We start from the raw sequence: 20,633 nt of genomic DNA, 5'->3' as shown, positions 1-20,633 counted from the left end.
ACATGATTAAGCCCTGGTCTAATTCAAGATGGAAAGAAAAAAAAGATACTTTATTGTTCCCAAAAATTCAGAGCAAAAATTCAGCAATTACTGTTTTATCAGCTTTAACACTTAAGGCACTCTTGACATGGCAATAGCTATATTGATTTTCTCTGAGCTAACCTTCTAATTTAAAAATAAAAAATAAAAATTGCATTTGTAATGTATATGGGGCAGGCACTCTAAAGGTTTTTTTTTGAGGGGGGGTAACAATTTATGTTTAAATGCAATTCCTAATTATGTTCATAGGGCCTTGGCAACTATCGATGATTAAAAATAAAACCACGAAAACATATTCTATTTATTTATTTTTATTTATTACTGCCTTTGTTATTTTTATAAATAACTTAAGGCAGGGAACACTTTGTGGCACTTACTCTTTCTCAGCCCATCTCCTCACAGAGAGGATTTTGGGGAAAATAGAAGGAGGAAGGAGTATTGTATTATCTGTCATACTTACAGTATTTTAAAACTGTCCTATCATTATCTCATATAATTTTGTTCAGCTTTTATAAATGTCCCCTATTTATTAATTCATTTCTCTCAATTAATTTGTAAAAGCTAACTGACTGCAATGCAACTGATTATTTCTATGAATGAAAAGCTTACTGATCCAGAGGAATAAATGGGAAAGGATTTTTCTTTTCAACTTCCTTTTATCCTCTGTAGCTTTCATTGCCCCTTTCCTATGCTATTCAGAATAATGTCAATATTTTGAGAGGTCATGTGGGACTGTGAAACAGAGGTAACATTGACAAAAATAACCCTTTCAGCAGAAAAGGTAACTTTTAGCATAAGCCCTGATGTACTATATAAATATAACCTACAGAGGTGGTTATATAAACACCTGTATCCCAAGATATAGTGCAAATATTAATAGGGGTGCAAAAGTATAATGCATACTGAATTTTTGTAAAAGAGGCATAAAGACATTTAATAAATTTTGACATCGCAAGACTCTGAAATCTTTTGGTCATTATTAAGAAATAACCTGGTTAGATTAACCTTCATCTTGCTTATGTATATCAAATATGATGGGGAAAGATAAGAAATTTGCATCAGAATGGATTAAGAGGGTTTGTGACTAATTACTAACCAAAACTAACAGACTGACAGAACATTATTTGTCCATGAAGAATCAAAATATATTTCATGTGACAAATTCTTGATGATTGGAATGTCCTAGTATTAGAATATAGCATTAGATGTGGGAAGTTTTTATGTCAACAGATGGCTGAGATATATAATTTTGCACTGAGTGCATTAGGGACACTATGAAAATATAGTGCTATCCAATATATGTGCCCTTACAAAGATTGTGTTACTGAATTTTGTTTAAAAGTATAGTTATTCCACATCAAAATGAGCTTCTATTTTTAAATTTGCTTTTTCTAAATACTTGATTATCATTTACACTATTTGTCTAGTTACTATAAATTAAAATACATTCCTCAAAGAATAATTTTCCAAAAGATATGTCACAACTTGAAATGAAAATTGCTCAGAAAAAAACCCATACTATACAATATTTAGTGAAGAACAAATTACATTCTGGGAAGATTTCTGTTTGCTACAATACGCAGGCACTTACTTTGGCAGCGTTTTCAAGTGATTCTCTCGTAATTCCAATATTCGTAATTTAACAAGTCTGGAAGTAATAAAGATTTTAAAATATTAGGAATTCATTAACTGCGAGGGAGTTCATTATTTCACTACCAATCATGTAAGTCACACATGTACACTGAATTATTCCTATGCACCTGCAAAATCTCAAATGACAATCATAACTGTATTTTTGCAGCTGAAATTAACAGGTTTAACTTCATTTCTGATTACATCTACAAGAGAAATATGCTAAATTCCATATTCAACAGATATTTCTAGCTTAAAATATTAACTTAGATGATATTAATAATGCATGATTGCTGGCAATGTTCTTCAGGAAATCTTGATGATCCACATGAGAGCAATTAAAGAGGAGAAAAGTACAAAAGGCTTCAATAAATGTAGGTTGCATCAATTAATACTTTTTGAGATTTACTCAAGCCAGAGCAAATGCAAAATATCGTGAGCATGATTCAGTGTGTATACATTTATTTTGATTTTTCTATAGCATTAACAAAAATGAATTAATTGTGTCTTTGTAAGTTAATTAGTAAAGAGGAAACTTAGGAAGAAAAAACATCCTATGGAAGATAAAGGAAAGAAAGTTATTTTGAAAATGTCAAATCTTTGACAGTGATAGTAAGCTATTACTCTGGTAATTTTTAGTTTTTTAGAGAAAATAAAACATATAATGTTTTCAAGCATCTCATGATGGTTGATTAAGAACTATAGAGATATCAGGTATTTAAAGTGCTTAAAATAAAATGTAATATGGCTATCTGCAGAGTAAACAATCTATTGGAAAACCTATAAAAGTTTTTTGTGGAAATATATATTTAATGCAACATGCCAAGTTTTCTATTTCTTTGTCAAGACCAGGAGATATGTTAAAATAATGAGATTACAAGCTCCAATTGTAACATCAATGTGTGTACAAACTATATAGATGCGTTTATGTTAAAACATGCCACCAACTGACAACAATGAAAAAATGTAAAATTATAATATACCAAAAAGGGAAATGATATATACCACATTTTGTCATAGCGGAAGACAAGTTAATATTTAGTCAAAAAGCAAGCATGAGCAAATTGCACTTTGACCTTCTCAATTTTTTCTAAAACAGGTAAAGTGAATTTGGAGTATCTAACTGTAGTTAAGATCAGTGAGCTAAAGGAGATAAGTGCAGCTCATAAATTATGTCTATGTGTAATTCTTCAGTAATTCTTCAGTTTGTACAATGCACATTATATTTCTGCTTGCTTTCCTTGCTTTTCTGTGAAATATCTGACATAACCTATTCACATACAAATAACTGGATACATGATATCGCATGTACTGGAAACAATTATTATGGAATGAATGATCAAGTAGATCGGGGTCCCCAAGGCCTGTTCCATGGATGGGCACCAGTACGTGGCATTCCAGCAACTGCAAACAAGCAAAGCCATGCCCCCTCTGGTCCATGGAAAAATCTTTTTCCACAGAACTGGTCCCTAATGCCCAAAAGGTTGGGGGCCACTGAAGTTGACAAATCCTTATTGGATTTATTTATACCTTTCCCAATCAATTAGTCCCAATGCCTGGAGTAAGGTGCCAAATTTCAGACTAACCAATCTATTTAATTAAACAGTATACTGTCTCAAGATCCTAGTTAATAAACTATTCTTTCAAATGTATTGGTTAAGCCAGATATAATGTCAGTTTTCAAATTGTAATGTTAAAAAAGTTACATACTGTGATTAAAGATGCTGGTTAATTAACTGTTATTTCAAATGTATTGGTTAAGCCAGATATAAACATTAAAGAAAGGAAAAGAAAGGAGAAGGAACATTGTCTTACTATTCGTGTCCAGCTTCAAATTATATTTGAATTATATAGAGCTGTGGTAGCACAGTGTTTAGAATGCAGTATTGCAGGCTAATTCTGCCAACTGCCAGCTGACTGCCAGAAGTTCGATTCTCACTGGCTCAAGGTTGACCCAGCCTTCTGTTCTTCCAAGGTCAGTAAAATGAGGACTCAGATTGTTGGGCAATATGCTGACTCTGTAAACTGCTGAGAGAGGGCTGTAAAGTCTAAGTGCTTTTGCTATTCCTATATTAACAAAGTTCCGAAATGACTCTGTTCTAATACAGAACGTTTTAAAGAAAAGATTTATTATCAAACTACAGTCATTAAAATCTGAAATGATTCTAGACAGAAGAATTATTGAGGCCAATAAGTGCTGGGAGTTGGATCTCAGGGCCAGATAATTCAGATCAGTTTGTCAAGAAGAAAACATAAAGAAAATGGGAGTAGGAATCAGTAAAAAAGACTCATTTACTGTTGTCAAGTTCAAGTTTTAACTGTTATTTATATAAGCAAGAACAAGAGATTCCTCATTTCATAATCAGCTTTTTCCCACTTACTATCTCGACAAATGGCTATTGGTCTCAGTGTGTGCAAATGTCTTAGGAGAAAGCTTAAGCAAAGATGAAGGAGCACACAGTATTTATAGTTCTGTATAGGCATGAGTAAATCACAACAACTACTGTTTTCCAACAGTTATGAATACAATTATGTTTGCTGAAACATACATACTTTTCATAATTCTACACACATGCATTACACATATATTCTCCTTTCTTTCTGGAAGGACAAAACCTTAATATGCAGCAGTATAAGATTAGGGGTTTAAAGTTGAGACAACACAACATGACTAAGATTTTGGTTTTCACAGATTTCTTCTCTTTCTAAGATCTTAATTACTTTCTAGTATACAGCAAACAAATTTTCCTGTTCAATGTGCATATTTGCATAATAAATTAAACCAGTTTGTGTGTCTGTAGAGATTCTCAGTCATCCAGATCATGGTTGTCCCAAAGGTGTTTTTTCAGCAGGCCACTGGACTTTCTTGTTTTTCCTTTGAAGATATTTCGCTTCTCATCCAAGAAGCTTCTTCAGCTCTGACAGGATAGTGGGGAATGGAAGGATTTATACTGCTTGCAGACCAGCTTTGGGACCAGCCTATGTGATTAACAGGAACATCCATTTTTTTAAATCTCTATTCCATGAAGGGTGGTTTTTTTGTTTTTTTTACAATACTGGTTATTCTTCCTAATTAAAGTATCTCAAATGGCTGCCTGAAATTTGAAATCAAAAAATAACAAGAACCTCGATACAGATTTTATATTAATCATAATTTGGTTCTCTTTGTATGATATACTTAATTAAATAGGTACTTGAAATTAGCAAGAGCCATTGATAATCTTAATTATGTTGTCTCATGTAATACAGGGAAATAGAAATTGAGTGTTCATGTTACTGTAGGTAACTGTTCCTCCTCCTGTGAGATAAAAATAATTATATAACTATTTTGGGGAAGGACTAAGGAAATAGTACTCATGTGAACATTATTTGCTCTGAAGTTTGATTAAATGTAAGAAGAATGGCTCCCTTGTATATTATGTACAGATTCATACACTTAAGAGTATAATTTTTAAGGAGAAAATAATTGATGAAAAATATTAACTAGAAACCATTTCTTTGTTTTATAAATATGTTGATGCAACCAGTTGAGTACAAATAGAGAGAAATAAAAACCATGTAGCTTCCCTATATTATTTACTTTATTTTTTTCTTTAAGTTTTTTTTCTCTGGAATGGGAAAGTTCATAATTATTTGTAAGACCCATTATACAAGGGTAGGAGAAGCTACCAGGGTTTTTAAAAATTTCTTTACTTTTCAGCATCCAGCTGAATCCATGGATTCTTTTTGTTTTATGATATATTTGACATTTGGAGAACAATCCCCTTTAAAAAAATATTTGTCTCTCTTTTTTTCTTTGCTAATGTTGGATGTTTGTTTTTCTGTTTTGCATTTTATTCTTGTTGATAAATGAAAATAAATACAAAATAAATCCCCCCCCCTCTTTTTTCCTCTTTACATGATTAATAATGTGTATCTACCCTTGGAACAATCACAAATATTAATACTATTATATTCGAAGATTTATAGAGATTATAAATTATTTCTTAAGATTTCTTAATCAACTTTGTACTATACATTTAATTAATTTTACACATAATTGTAAATTATTTATTGATATTTTATTGTTTATCTTTATGTACCTTATTTCATGTAGCTATTTATTCTATTCCTTTAAACAGGATTTAAAGGATATTAATTAAATAGGATATTTTTAAATAATTAAATAGGGTTTATATATATTGTAATATAAAATGAAAAGTCTGAATTTGCTCCTCAAAATAAAACAATTAACACCATAAAACCTCTCCAAAATAGTTACACTTAATCATATGACAATTTATAAATATTTTAAAATAAATAAATAAATGAATATGACAATTTATAAATATTTGCACTAGGAAAAAGTACAAATTATTTCACTGTCATTACTGTGAAATACCATCTTTCTATGTTATATAATAATACTACTATCAGTAATACTGGTATATTTTAAAGAAAGGAAAGGTTGACTCAGCTTTCCATATTTCTATTGTTGGTAAAATAAGGACTTTGATTATATGGGACAATATGCAAATAAGGGTTACATTGTAAACCACCCAGACAGTGCTGTAAAGCACTATGGGATGGTATATAAATTTAAATCCTGTTGCTGCTATTGGTAATTGGTTGTATTTCTATGAATCTCTTTTTTTGCAAAGGTACTTTCATCTCCTCCCAGTTGTAACTACAACATACTTTCAAATTTTTCAAAAGAATTTGGCTTATTCTCTGGAAAATCCTGAGGCCAGAGGTGGTATTCAGCAGGTTCTGACCAGTTATGGAGAACCGGTAGTGAAAATTTTGAGTAGTTCAGAGAACCGGCAAATACCACCTCTGACTGGCCCTGCCCCATCTATTCTCTGCCTCCCGAGTCCCAGCTGATGAGCTGGGTCTTCTATTGTTGCCCTGCACAAGAGAACAGAGCTGGAAAGTAGGTTAGTGGGGTGGGGAGGGAATAGGATTTTGCAGTAGCCTTCCCCCAGGAGTGGGGAGGGAATGAAGATTTGACAGTATACTTCCCCTGCCATGCCCACCAAGCCACACCATGCCTACCAAGCCAGGCCCACAGAACCGGTAGTAAATTTTTTTGAATCCCAACAGTGCTGAAGGCACATGAATACAGCAAAAGAGGAAGAAACAGATCATCCCTCTATTTCCACTGACATAAGGAATGAAACATTACATCAGATTTGGGGGTTTTGGCAAGCCAAGACAAAAATATTACTTTCTCACCAGTAGAAAACTTATTTCCCATCACAGTTACAGATGATTAGCTGTACAATCCACTAGTGTAGGTATTCAGATAGATTACAGATAATCAGAGTTGGAAGGGACCTTGTAGGTCATCTAGTCCAACCCCCCGCCCAAGCGGGATACCCTACACCATTTTTGACAAATGGCAGTCCAATCTTTTCTTGAAAGTCTCAAGTGATGGCGCTCCCACAACTTCCAAGGGCAAGCTGTTCCATTGGTTGATTGTTCTCACTGTCAGAAAGTTTCTCCTTGTTTCCAGGTTAAATCTCTCCTTGGTCAGTTTCCATCCATTATTCCTTGTCCGGCCTATAGGAGCTTTAGAAAATCGCTTGACTCCCTCCACCCTGTGGCAGCCCCTCAAATATTGGAAGACCGTTATCATGTCTCCCCTGGTCCTTCTCTTTACTAGACTAGCCAAGCCCAGTTCCTGCAACCATTTGTTGTATGTTTTAGCCTCCAGTCCCCTAATCATCCTGGTTGCTCTTCTCTGTACTATTTCTAGAGTCTCAATTTTATAATGTGGTGACCAAAACTGGATGCAGTTCTCTACGTGTGGTCTTACTAAGGCTTTATAGAGTGGTATTAGTACTTCCCTTGATCTTGACTCTATCCCTCTGTTAATACAACTTAGGATTGCATTAGCTTTTTTGGTGGCTGCTGCACACTGCTTGCTCATATTTAGCTGCTTGTCCACTAAGACTCCAAGATCCCTCTCACAGTTACTGCTATTGAGCCTGGTTTCACCCAGTCTATATGTATACTTTTGGTTTTTCTTGCCTAAGTGTAGGACTTTACCTTTCTCTACATTGAATTTCATTTTGTTAGATAGGGCCCAGTGTTCTAATCTGTCAAGATCCATCTGGATCTTGAGCCTATCTTCTTGGGTGTTAACTATTCCTGCCAGCTTAGTATCATCTGCAAATTTGGTAAGTTCCCCTTCTATTCCCTCATCTAAGTCATTAATGAAGATATTGAAGAGTACTAAGACGGAACCTTGTGGCACCCCACTGCTTACTTCCCTCCATGTAGACTTAGACCCATTAAGGACTACTCGTTGAGTACGGTTTGCCAGCCAGTTGCGAATTCATCTAGTGGTGGTGCTATCTATTCCACTTTTTTCTAGCTTTCTAAGAAGTAGATTGTGGTCTACTTTATCGAATGCCTTGCTGAAATCTAAATATATTATGTCCACAGTATTTTGTTGGTTTACTAATTTAGTTACTGTGTTGAAGAATGAAATAAGATTGATTTGGCATGATCTGTTTTTAACAAACCTGTGCTGACTGCTTGTTATTACTTTACTTGTTTCTAGATGTTGGCAGATGTTTTTTATTTATTATCTATTCAATTGATTGGTTGTCAGATATGAGTCTATATTTACATCAACAGATTGAACTACAATCTAATGTTAAATGTCTGTGCCGCTGGGGATTGTTACTACTCTGAACTTAGAACTATTCTTTCATCTGTATTAATATGCCATTGCAATAGTTTTCCTGTATTGGGACAGATCTCTTTCCTCAACCTATAAAGCAGTTATTTCAAAGAAAAACCAATTAAATCACAGTTCTATTTCTGAAAAACAATGAAGATCCATACAGCAGTCTATTCTTAGTCTTCAGGTCTTTAAATTGGTGATCTGTTTTCTGTAATCTAAAATCTTCTAATTAAGAGGCAATTCACATATGTAAAACTTACCTTCCAAAGTTAGCTGGAAGAAATTCCAGAAAGGCATCATTTAGATATAGCTGGGCCAAATTTAAAAGCTGTGTGAAACCATCTGGGAGCCTAAAACAATGAGTAAAAATTTTAGCATTGATGCTGGAGGAATTGTTAAAATTTAAATCCGAACAGGTCCATACCCTCAACCACATGCTTACCACCTGACCCATTTGTTACAGGTAAAAGTTTGCCTGTTATAAAACAAGTAACACAGTATACTACAGTATTGGATAATATAAGCTTATACCATTTCTTTTGTTTGTCTATTTCTATGCTTCCCAGTCTTTTGGCTAAGATCAAGATTAAAGATTAAATTTCAAAATAACTAGATGATCTACTTTTTACAGCAACTAGAACCAATGGCATTATGAACATGCAAGTTTATAATGAGTGAGGATTACTGCTATGGAAAACATATTGCCATTTATCATTCTAAAATAGCCACAAAATATTATTATTTATAAGACTACATGCTGTAACATTATTTGCATTGCCAAAATGGAAATGCTCAATCAAAAAGTATATGTAAAATAAAACTGCATGGAAGGATTAATAGATTAGTATTGTGGAGTTTAAATTAAATAGAGGGCAAAGGACAAGGCCACCAATTTATGCATAAGGGGGGAGGTTTGATATATTTCATCTAAAATATTGATAATATGAGTTAATTAAAAAAACATTTTAAGGCATCTTAAATTCACTCCATGAGTATTTTCATGCATAATTTATTAACAAAATAATAAATAACCAAATAAGATGAACACAAAAGGACGTAAATAATTCCCAAACAAGACAATAAGTACTATAAACCATAGCTCTTTAGTTAAGATCTATCACTGTTTTCATTTCCCAGTTTTATATCATATCATTGGTGAATTACATCTTTTCAAATTGATTGATTGATGTCGTGCAATCTATATTTCTTTGTAATTAAGGAAATGGCAACTATTTTTCAACTAATATGCCAACTTATGATTCTTGGAATAATCTTTGTTTACAGTCTGTCCATATATGATATGATTTGTCTATTCAATTTTTTATAGAAAGTTCGGTAATCCTGAGTTCTAATTGGAACAAAACTCAATTGTATTCCACAGGTTTACTTTTCATGACAGTGTTATAAAACTTAGCCTTAGCCTATGTATTTCTTCCCTCAGTGTAACAATTTCTGTAAGTGATCTTTACTGCTACATACCACCCAGCTAGATGGAAGCACTTATCTAATTGGATTTTGAAAAGCCAAGGAGGATTAACTCTGGATAGGAGATTACTAATTTATATAAGGGTCATAGGTTGGATTGGAAAGCTGAAAAAAAAATATCTCAAAGGAATAAACCACTTGCATTCTGTTTTCAAGAAAGTTACATGGACTTAGGCATGAAATCTCCACAAATCAAGCTCAACTCAGTGGTCTTATTTTTATTGTTACATCTCATTTTATTAGTATCATCTCTTCAATGCCATTCTAAAGCATCTTATGGATGGTGCTGTAGATCTTGTCACAGATGCTTCATAACAAGTATTAAAAGAGATGCAATTGAAGAACAAAACCAGCTGTTAAGAAATAGGAATGTCAAATATCATTGCTCCAAGTACCAATCATAAAATAGAGCTTTTCCTTTTCCTTTAATGTAAACTCTTCTGGAAAATTAGGTTTTTCACATTTCCAGAACTATGTTTTTTATAAATTCATGTCTGATGAATTATGAATCCTGAAACAACTTACCTCTGATGCATTTACTAATTTTATTTGCTGTTTTTAAAACAAGGACAGTTCAAAGATGAATGTTTGACACATGATAGAATGTTCTACCATCCATATTAAGTTACAAGCTTGCACATAGGCAAGACTCTTTGTAGAGTGTACGTGAACTACCAATATTCTTCCCTATCATATAAATTACAAATGGCAATCAATAAATTATTTCAAGACAAGCTTTGTGGCATCATGAAAATTTTCTGCCATATTCATATTTCTATCTTTGTTATAAAAATGACTGCTCTGTCCATATGATATACCTTCACCAAAGATTGCCATATGTTATACCCTGCATACATAAAAGAGGCAAGGAAAAAATTCCATTGATAAACACTTACTTAGAAATAGGATTGACACTTGCTTCAATTATTGTTAAACACTTACAGCACTTTATATTTTCTGGAAAATCTTGAATCCCTAAAAGAAAAACAAAGCTGTTACATCTATGAACACAACTGATTACTTTCCTCATTTCTTCATTTCAGTAGAAAAAGGTAAGCCCTTCATTTAATCTTAAACAATTCTGAACTCTTTGAACTCATGACAAATCCCATGGCTCAGTCTTATCAACATATATTAATATTTTTGCATAGATTTTACTCATATATATTTAATATAATTCCTCATATTTCACTTGGTTTCAGAAGTTCCTGGAGCTGAATAATAGTTTCCTGAACAACATAGTTATCTACCAATACAAAAAAGACCAGTTATGCAGGAAAGGCTTTGTTGAATCTAAATTATATCTATAAACCATTATTTGTATCTGAAATAAAAGCTAGCTTCTTGGATAAAGTAACTATAAGCAAGCATGAGGATGAGTGCACTATTGAAAGTCGATACTAGGGACATATCTTCATTGAAAACATCTATCTTATGATTGCTAAGAGTCAACAATGACTTGACATAATCAAATAAACATAGTTAATGGCCCCTAGACGCTTGTTAATAAAATATTTTCCATATATGAGAGGTGTATTGTGCGACATTTTCGTTATAAAATATGCTATGAAACTCATAATGATGCAATTCATTTCTAAAGGATTTTTTTAGTTTCTCCATTCTTGGCATAATGTAGAAGTATAGGCTTACTAAATTTAGATGACATGGAATGTAATTCATTCACATTCTGAAACTGGAGAAACAGTAAGTTTTATTATTCTTTCAGCACAATGACAAAGGTCAAACAATGACAAAAAGTATAGCAATCATTTTGAAGATCATACTCTGACATAATAACTAGATACGATATAAGCCTATCTGTTCTGGATATACTTAAAGATTACAAGCCTTTCTTAAATGAAAAGCTCCGAGTTATTGATGTAAATGAACAAATGTTATAAATCCTAATGAAACCTTACAATTGTGCAACCACCATATAAATATCTAAACCATATGACAGAAATACTACATATGTCAGAGATGGTGAAATTTTGGGGCTCTATGTGTCAAAAATTCGGAAAGCAATTTGACTCTTCTGTTGTGTTACACCTGCCCTTCTAATCAAAAGAGAAACAATTCTCTATCCCTCCACCTATATCCAGGCCCTTCTGAGCAGTGGCACTTGACTGCAGTGCTAAGACTGGTCCTGAAGTAGAGGCCTAGGCCTTGACTTCAACACTAGAGCCACCGCTGAAAAAGGTTGCCTCCCACTGTTCCCCAAGCAAGGTATGATTGCCCCCTTGGACCAGCACTCCCCAGATCTTCCGCATGCAGTTTACCTTCAGGCAGTGATCTCTTTTCGTTAAGATCTGGGAAGTGCTGGTCCATGGGGCAATCATACCTTGCTTGTGGAACAGGAGGAATAAAGGCTCTAGGGTTGAAACTCAAAGCCTAGGTCTCCAGTTCAGGCCCAGCCTTGCTGTCAAGTACTGCTGCTCAGAAGGGCCTACCTGAGTTTTCTTTGGGTTGCACAAGGCCTTTATTCGTGAAATGGCTTCAGAGAATGCTCTTCTGTGGCCTGTGCAGACCGTATCCTCACACAATTTTGGAGGCCTCTTGACTTCAATGGTCTGAAGGATGTGAGACTGAACCCACTCTTGTGTGCCTCCACAGCCTACCAAAATTGTGCAAGAATAAGGCATGCTTTTAAGAATAGTTGTTGTTGGGTTTTGGAGAATATCATGGCATGGCATGGCACGTTTGAAATGCATGTCGTAAGTTTGCCATTATTGACTTTTGTGATACTCAATGGAGAATAAATGCAATTTGGATTTGGGGGCAAAAATACCAGAAATACACTGATAATCAAGGCAGCTTTTGTGCTGAATTTGACTGCTGCAATCAACTGAAATGTCTTTTTCCCTTCTATAACACATTAGAAAAGAACAAGGGCCAAACATTAAGATAGGTTACACTAAACATTAATTTATGTTAAGATCAAACCCTGCTGTTTCTCACAACTAGATTGGAATCCCAAGGAATCAAGTTTGAAAATATGTTTAGACAACCAGCAGATATTAGAATACCCACTCAAGTGCAAATGGCATTTTTAAACAGCTGAATTCTACTCTTAACTAAAATTGAGATAAAGCCTTCTATCATTTTGAAAACCTAGTAAAATATAGTATAATTATAAATTCACTTTATACAAAGCGTTTCTTGTTCTCAATTCTCATTTTTCTTCTTAATATTTGTCAGCTCTTCAAGGTAGACTAGACTAGGAAACCAGAGTCAAGCAGGGCAATACTAGTTTTATTGTAAGACTATGTTAACTGAATCTTGCAAGTCTGAATGTATTTCCCCCATTCCTGCCTTTACCTTCATGATAGTTGAGAGGGGCTTATCTGAAATGTTTTCTCGTGTTACAATACTAGTTTGGACTAGTTTGGACTAGTTAGGAGAAACCCTCCCATACTACCACCTCTTACAATACTAGACAACACAGTATCAACGGTAGAAATTTCTAAGTTCAAATTTCTAGGTTCTATAACATCACAAGACCTAAAATGGACACCTAACATCAAAAACATCATCAAAAAAGCACAACAAAGAATGTTCTTTCTGCGCCAACTCAGAAGCCTCAAACTGTCCAAGGAGCTGCTGATACAGTTCTACAGAGGAATTATTGAATCTGTGATCTGCACCTCTATAACTGTCTGGTTTGGTTTTGCAACCCAACAAGACAGATACAGACTTAAGAGGATAATTAGGACTGCAGAAAAAACAATTACTACCAATTACTACAAACCTGCTTTCTATTGAGGACCTATATACTGCACAAGTCAAAAAGAGGGATGTGAAAATATTTACAGACCCATCACATCCTGGATATAAATTCCTTCAACTCCTATCCTCAAAATGATGCTATAGAGCACTGCACACCAGAACAACTAGACACAAGAACAGTTTTTCCCCAAACGCTATCACTCTGCTAAACAAATAATTTGCTCAACACTGTCCAACTATTTACAAAGTCTGCATTACTATTACTATCAACCTTCTCATTACTCCTTATCACCCATCCCCTCCCACTTGTGATTGTAGGACAGTAACTTTGTCGCTTTTATCCTTACGATTTATATTGACTTTTTCCTAGTATGATTTGATTGCTTATTTGTACCCTACGAATATCATTGTTATACCTTATGATTCTTGACGAATGTATTTTTTCTGATGTACACTGAGAGCATATGCACCAAAGACAAATTCCTTGTGTGTCCAATCACACTTGGCCAATAAAGTATTCTATTCTATTCTATTCTATTCTATTCTATTCTATTCCTTTTGCACAGCTTAATTTTTGTTTTCAATCAGGCAATTTCCCTTTATACTAACATTTATATTGTGGCATATTAATATTCTTGTTTTAATACATTTCTTTCTACTTAAGTTTATAAAAGCAAAGCATTCTCAGTACCATGGTTCTCTGAAAAAGCTCTGGTGATAGAGGGACTACAATATAAGGAAAATCATAGTAATACTAGCCAGTTGTCATAAAAAGTAATCTCTTTTACTCCCCTTACTCATGAACTTTAAAGACTGCAATATGCTGTTAAATCCCTACTGCTCTTAATCAATGCTAATGTAACCAGGTATCATGGAATATATAAATAGCACTCCATGAAAAGAATTACACTTATTTCTTCATATTAAAAAAGGAAGAGCAGCATATTTCTTTGGAGTTGCTAGGCATTTGGGCATTCTACAATCACAACACAACAGTCAAGTGTCTATACCAAAGTGCATCTTGCCAAGCCGAAATCTTATAGGAGGTCTAGAGGTAGGATTCATATTCAAAAAAGAACTAGTTAAATATAACATTGTAAATTTCAGAGTATAAACTAATGCAGGGGTATCAAACTGATGGTCCACGGTCCCGCGCTGGGCCCCCCATCCCCATTTTAGCAAAGGAGGAAAAACTCGCCCTACAGCAAGTGACAGCAACATGACACCATGAGTTTGACACCACTGAACTAATGTCTATCTGCAATTATTTTTATATAATATCTTTATTAAACTTCAACATCAAACGTTAAAAATTAAAAATAAACATTTGAAGAGCTTCAGTGGCGCAGTAGTTAGAGTGCAGTACTGCAAGCTACTCCTACTGCAATTTGGCAGATTGAATCCCACCAGGCTCAAGGTTGACTCAGCCTTCCATCCTTCCAAGGTGGGTAAAATGAGGACCCAGATTATTGGGGGCAGTATGTTGACTCTGTAAAATGCTTAGAGAGATCTGTAAAGCACTATAAAGTGGTGTATAAGTCTAAGTGCTATTGCTATTGCTATTATAATACAAACTAACCTAAAGGACAAAACAAATTAAAGTTACAAAAAATTTATACATGAAACAAATGTAACAAACAAAACAAATATCTTCTTTTAGTACAGTGATATTAACAACACAGCCACCTTTCTCTAAATTAAATAATTCCAATCTATAAAATATTTTAAAATACTAATAGTCAAAATATTTTTTAAAAGCCAGTGTTAATAACATGTCCTTCTCTTTATTTCATCTAAAAGATTGTAAATTATCAAATAGAAATAACTTTATATTTAAAAAGCTACAATATTTCTTTAGTCAAATCCAAGCTAATCTTCAAATCCCAGATTCAAAATTCTTTTTATCTTGTGAGAAATCTAACACTGGTCTCCAATGTAGTTACTTCCGCTAAGCAAAACAATTAATTACACCATTGCGACTACTTCTATTTTAAAATTCATTCTTCCCAATTATTTGTGTTCAAATTATGTATTAATATCAGAAAGTACTGCTAATATTCTTTAGTCAAAATAATTTATTAAGAATTGGTTCAAGACAATAATAATATAGCATGCTCAAGTAGGTTTTATTTGCTTTGCCTGAAAGCATACAAATTTTCTTCTTAGCTCATGAGTCATCATCACTGTAAGTTCTTATTTTTTTATTACTATGCATAGTGTAGATGTTTATTCTGCAAATAAAACAGAGTATATAAGCTTAGTTAAAATGCAAAAGAGGCTGCAAATAAATAACAAAGAAAAACAAAGAACCGCATTCTGAATTTATTGCTCAGAAAATAGCACATTGTCCTTGTTCAAAGACATTTTCCCTTTGAAAAAGAATGAGCATTTCTAATGTGCTTTATTTTTTAAAGAGCTGTTTGTCTTGTTTCTTTTTCTGATTACATTTGGAAATAATCTAACATACAGCTTGAAAATGGAGAAGAATAAATTGCATATATCTCCTCAATTTCAGTTCTGTCACATCAGTGGACCAAGAAACAGAACTACTTAGTGGTTCCCTCTATATTTTTGGTGAGTTTTGGTGTACAATCCTCCTCACTGATCTGTGAATTTAATTTAAACCACTGGGAATTAGGAAGAGGAGGAGGAGAGGAGGAGGACAGAGGAAGGAGAAGGAGAAAAAGACTGTAACTGGAGCTACAAGAGGAGAAAGGATAAGAATTCCATTGAATTTCTTAAACTGGTTCTTAGTAGAAACATACTGTATTTAAATACTATCTGTAACTTAAAAGAGGTTCATTCTCTATTAATTAACATTTTAATTTCATATTATCAATTTTTCCAGCACAGCTTTAGGATATGGGCCTAAATCAGTGAAATGCTATCTTGTTTGATCTCTTCCATATTAGCTTTTGGGATCCTCTAATATTAAGTTTGATATCTTCATCTTGGTGGCACTAGTGGTCAGTGCTGTATTTCCCTATTACAGTATCTTGGAAGTTCAATAATCGTTCATGGCATTATTGGGGAGAAATTGCAAGAATTTATAGATGAATATTGTATATGTATTTTTTAAAAAGGAGGGCTTAAATCAAGCATCTGCTGAAAATTCTTCCTATGGCAGCTGAATACTGGCAACCAAAGAAGACTTTTGTAATTATTTGTTATCACAAATATCACACCAACCAAGAGCCTTTAGAAACATGCACCTCTTTCATCAGTTTAAGAAAAAAGATAGGATTCTTCACTACTTGTTTTTCTTTTTAAATCAGTCTTTTTACTGAGGTGAACTAGTTTTAAAATATTAAGCAGTACACTAAATGGGTTTCAAAGCTGGAAACAAATTCGTAGAGAGGAGCTGTGAAAGTTTAAAACTCTTTTTAAAAAGTGATATAAAACAACACTACTGTCCCTAAGAAGTTCAAAAATAATACAATATTTAATTTAATGATAAATCTTGTACATTACCCAACATTATTTTTTTATTATTCGGACAAGATAGGATCAACAGTTATCCAAACAAAATGCTGTAAAATTAAAAGTAAATTAATTTGTAAGATTTTGGCCTTTTTGATGTATTTTTGCTCATAAAATTCATAAAATGGTCCTGTTTTAGAAATTGCTTTTAAAAATTGCTTAGTTTTATGCAATTCCCAGCCTAATATGGAAGCTATATTAAATTGCACTCTACAAAGTATATGACATTTCTTTTCTATTTAAAACAAACATTTTAGCTGGATCATCAAAGATTCTAGGAGATTCTGCTGCAAGTTATTTAATAAATAAACATCTAAAAGCTTCTCACAATGTTCATATATATGAAAGAACAAAATAGAGTTTCCTTAAAAAACAAGCATATAAAATGAACATTATTTTTCTTGTTTAATTTCCTCTAATGTAACATTTTTCAAGATATGAAACAGGGGCAGTAGTTGGGCTTCACTACTGAGTTAGCTCTATTCCTAGGAAAAGTTGCACTTATAGTTATTTCTATCAGTGAAAACAGTTGTGGGATTTTCAAAAATTCTCCAGGTAGCATTTCTGTTCCTTATAATCATTTCCAGAGTGCTTTTTGGTTTCATTGTTCCCAAGTTGCTTATTTCTAAAAAAAAAAAGACCACTTTAGTTTACTTTTTAAATATTTATTTTTATGTTGACAAGAGGGTGAGAAATGATTTGTTCCAATGCTACAGATCTACAAAAGTAAAAAATGTACCATGCAGAGAATCTATCACATGTAAAAGCAATGTGTATTTATATAAGAAATTATTCTGATGCTTCTCCAACCCTTAATAGACTTAAAACAGTATTGCCATAAGCCAAATAAAGATTGCCATTATTGCACTACATTTTCATTAATTTTATCATTATTATAAGGCTATAAAATATGTTTAAATTGCATAATCTAGAAGATCAGGTCATGGTTGTCCCAAAGGTGCTTTTTTCAGGAGTTTCTTGTTGTTATTTTGAGGACGTTTTGCTTCTGAAGAACAAGAAAGTCCTGTTGCCTCCTGAAAAAAGCACCCTTGGGACAACCATGACCTGATCTGGATTATGCAATGGATGACTGAGAATCTCTACAGAGTTTTAGCTATAAAATTTAGGATGAACACCCTTTGAATGGTGTGGGAATAGGAATGGATTTCCAGAGAAAACATTGCAGACTGCAGGAACCAGGAGCACTATTAGGTGACCCTGAGGACCCCAAATAAACTCCAAAGTGCTTCAACGACCCTCTAAAAGGACGCAAATGACCAGTTGTCTGCAAAGAATATAAATCCTTCCATTTCCCACTATCCTGTCAGAGCTGAAAAAATGTCTTGGATGAGAAGAAAATGTCTTCAAAGAAAAAAACAAGAAAGTCCAGTTGCCTCCTGAAAAAAGGATCTTTAGGACAACCATGAACTGGCTGACTGATAATCTCTACAGACTTTAATTTTAATATTATAGTTTTGTTTTGCTTTTGATCTACTGCATTCTTTCAACAAGTTCTACTGAACTACTTCACTACCTCAAGCTTTTCCTCCCCTCTTTGCTTCACACCTACATCTCCAGCAACTGTCACTTCAACAATAATTTGAACCACATTTTCATTTGAACAAAGACAAAAATATCAGTTAAGGCACAAAGCTAACAACACACAAATTAGTCTGATAATGCTGCATTTTCTTGCCTATCCCCAACTCTTTTTTTTTTCTCCAGCATACATGAGACAGCAAAAACTGCCTTAAAAACAAAAATAGTTTTTTTAACACTACTCAGAATTGAAGATTTTGATTCTGGTTGCTTTCAACAAATTATAATACCGAGTGTAAACTAAACCAGAATTCCAGTTCTAATATGATACTCTGGCTAGTTTAAATCAGGAAGCATTTTTTCAGTCTTCTCCTAGCAGTTGTTTTAGAGATTGAGTTCATGAACCAAGGAATATTGCTGTTGTTCAGTCAACACAAAATCTTTTTGAGCAACTCTGGAGCAAATAATTGTTCAAAACAATTTAAAATTCTAAGCCCTGGGCCATGGACCAGCTACAATCCACAGCCTGCAAGGAACTGGGCAATGCAAGTGAAGCCCCATCCACAGATCCCCAGGTTTTAGGCAATGTGCGAAACCATGAACCTGATCCATGAAAAAACCATCCTCCAGAGAACTGATCCCTGGCACCCAAATGATTTGTGGGGCACTGTTCTAAAATATTAAGTGAAACAGTATGAAAAGCCATATAGAGTTCAGCATACTATTACTCTACCAGCATCATTTGGTTAATAATAAATATGATAAAATGTCATATCACACTCCCTCTTCAAATTTTTCACCTGTCTGCTCCTTCTTCATAATCGTCCTTTATGCTCATAGCAATAAATAAGATAGCTTCTATCTGATATGCTTTCAGATTAAACCTGGACATGAATAAAACTGGTAACATAAACAGACAAAAAGGATAGAAAAGAATGGTAAACTATAAAAATGAATAATTACTTATAATATCTCAGCTGATTTTTTAAAATCTTGATTAAGTACCATCAAGTTGTTGACTCTAGCACCCACATCACTAGATGTTCTTCATGAAGATCATCCACTCTGCTGCTAATTGTCCTCTTGTCTTTCTTTCTTCGTCTCCCACTATTTTCTCCATAGCCCTAAATATTTGTATAATGTGTCCAAAGAATGGTAATTTGAGCCTGATCATTTGTACCTTGTATGAGAACTTCAAATTGATCTGTTCAATGACACACTGATTTGTTTTCTTAGTTATCCATCATAGTATTTTCATGAGTCTTCTCCAATACAAGGTTCAAAAAGAATAATACTCTATCTACCCTTCTTTAAAATCTAATTTTTGTTTCTACTTTTTTTATCTTACTTTCCGAATTATAGTTTCTGAGTTGAGTCAGTGCAGTAAAAGATTATCAATTCTGAAGCTTCAACTTAAATTTAGAAGGTTATTTATAAACTAAGCAAAACTATGTACTGGCTTCATAGTAATATACTGATTCACAATGAAATATTACGTTTATCTTATTTTAAAGTTACACACACACACACACAAACATTAACAAAAGCAGAAAGTATTTTTCTATTTTATAAGAGCTAACCAATTTGTATAAAGAATTTGCTTATCAAAATAAGAAATTATTTTGTTACAGTTAACATTGACTGAAATAGTTTTGATTGTGGGGATGTAGTTTAAATTCAACAATGAACACATTTAAGGTATACTAACAAATTGCATCTTGTCCTTATGGGAGTAATAGGGCTCTTCAGAAAACTGAAGCAGTTATTGCAATGACTCTGCTGACTTATTCTCTTTTTTACTTCCCCACATCAGCTTAAATAAGGCAGCTAGATGCAGAATTCAACTACCAAGAACACAGCAGCAAACAGCATTCACATGCATACATTTGCAGAGCTTCATATGGTTATGGCTATTATGTGAAGGCAGCTGATATATCAGCGTAGTTGGTGTTCTCAAATCAAGAAAGTTTTTTATTCAGAGGTGTTTACTTTTAAATTATCAATATATAATATTATGGAAATATAGTTAGCTATACTTGTAATCTTTTGAAAAGAAGAA

At 33.5% G+C, this 20,633-nt stretch overlaps 1 protein-coding gene across 6 annotated transcripts in view; it reads right to left on the bottom strand.

Annotated features, from left to right (window-relative positions):
* Positions 1 to 20,633, bottom strand: part of LRRC7 (leucine rich repeat containing 7) — a 194,984-nt gene that overhangs the window by 100,741 nt on the left and 73,610 nt on the right. For all 6 annotated transcript variants that reach the window (XR_015742889.1, XM_026700110.2, XM_026700109.2 and 3 more), the window contains exons 4-6: positions 10,726 to 10,804; positions 8,605 to 8,694; positions 1,631 to 1,687 (exon numbers count right to left, since the gene is read on the bottom strand). Coding sequence is in view for 5 of the 6 variants with exons in the window: in XM_026700110.2 (XP_026555895.1) it covers positions 1,631 to 1,687; positions 8,605 to 8,694; positions 10,726 to 10,804 (226 nt within the window). In the remaining variant the exon portion in view is untranslated. The remainder of the gene's footprint in view (positions 1 to 1,630; positions 1,688 to 8,604; positions 8,695 to 10,725; positions 10,805 to 20,633) is intronic.

Source organism: Pseudonaja textilis, chromosome 3, assembly GCF_049901715.1.
Source record: "Pseudonaja textilis isolate UNSWEBS1 chromosome 3, rPseTex1.2, whole genome shotgun sequence".
In the NCBI taxonomy this organism is placed as follows: Eukaryota; Metazoa; Chordata; class Lepidosauria; order Squamata; family Elapidae; genus Pseudonaja; species Pseudonaja textilis.
This window is presented reverse-complemented; position numbering and strand designations above follow the sequence as displayed.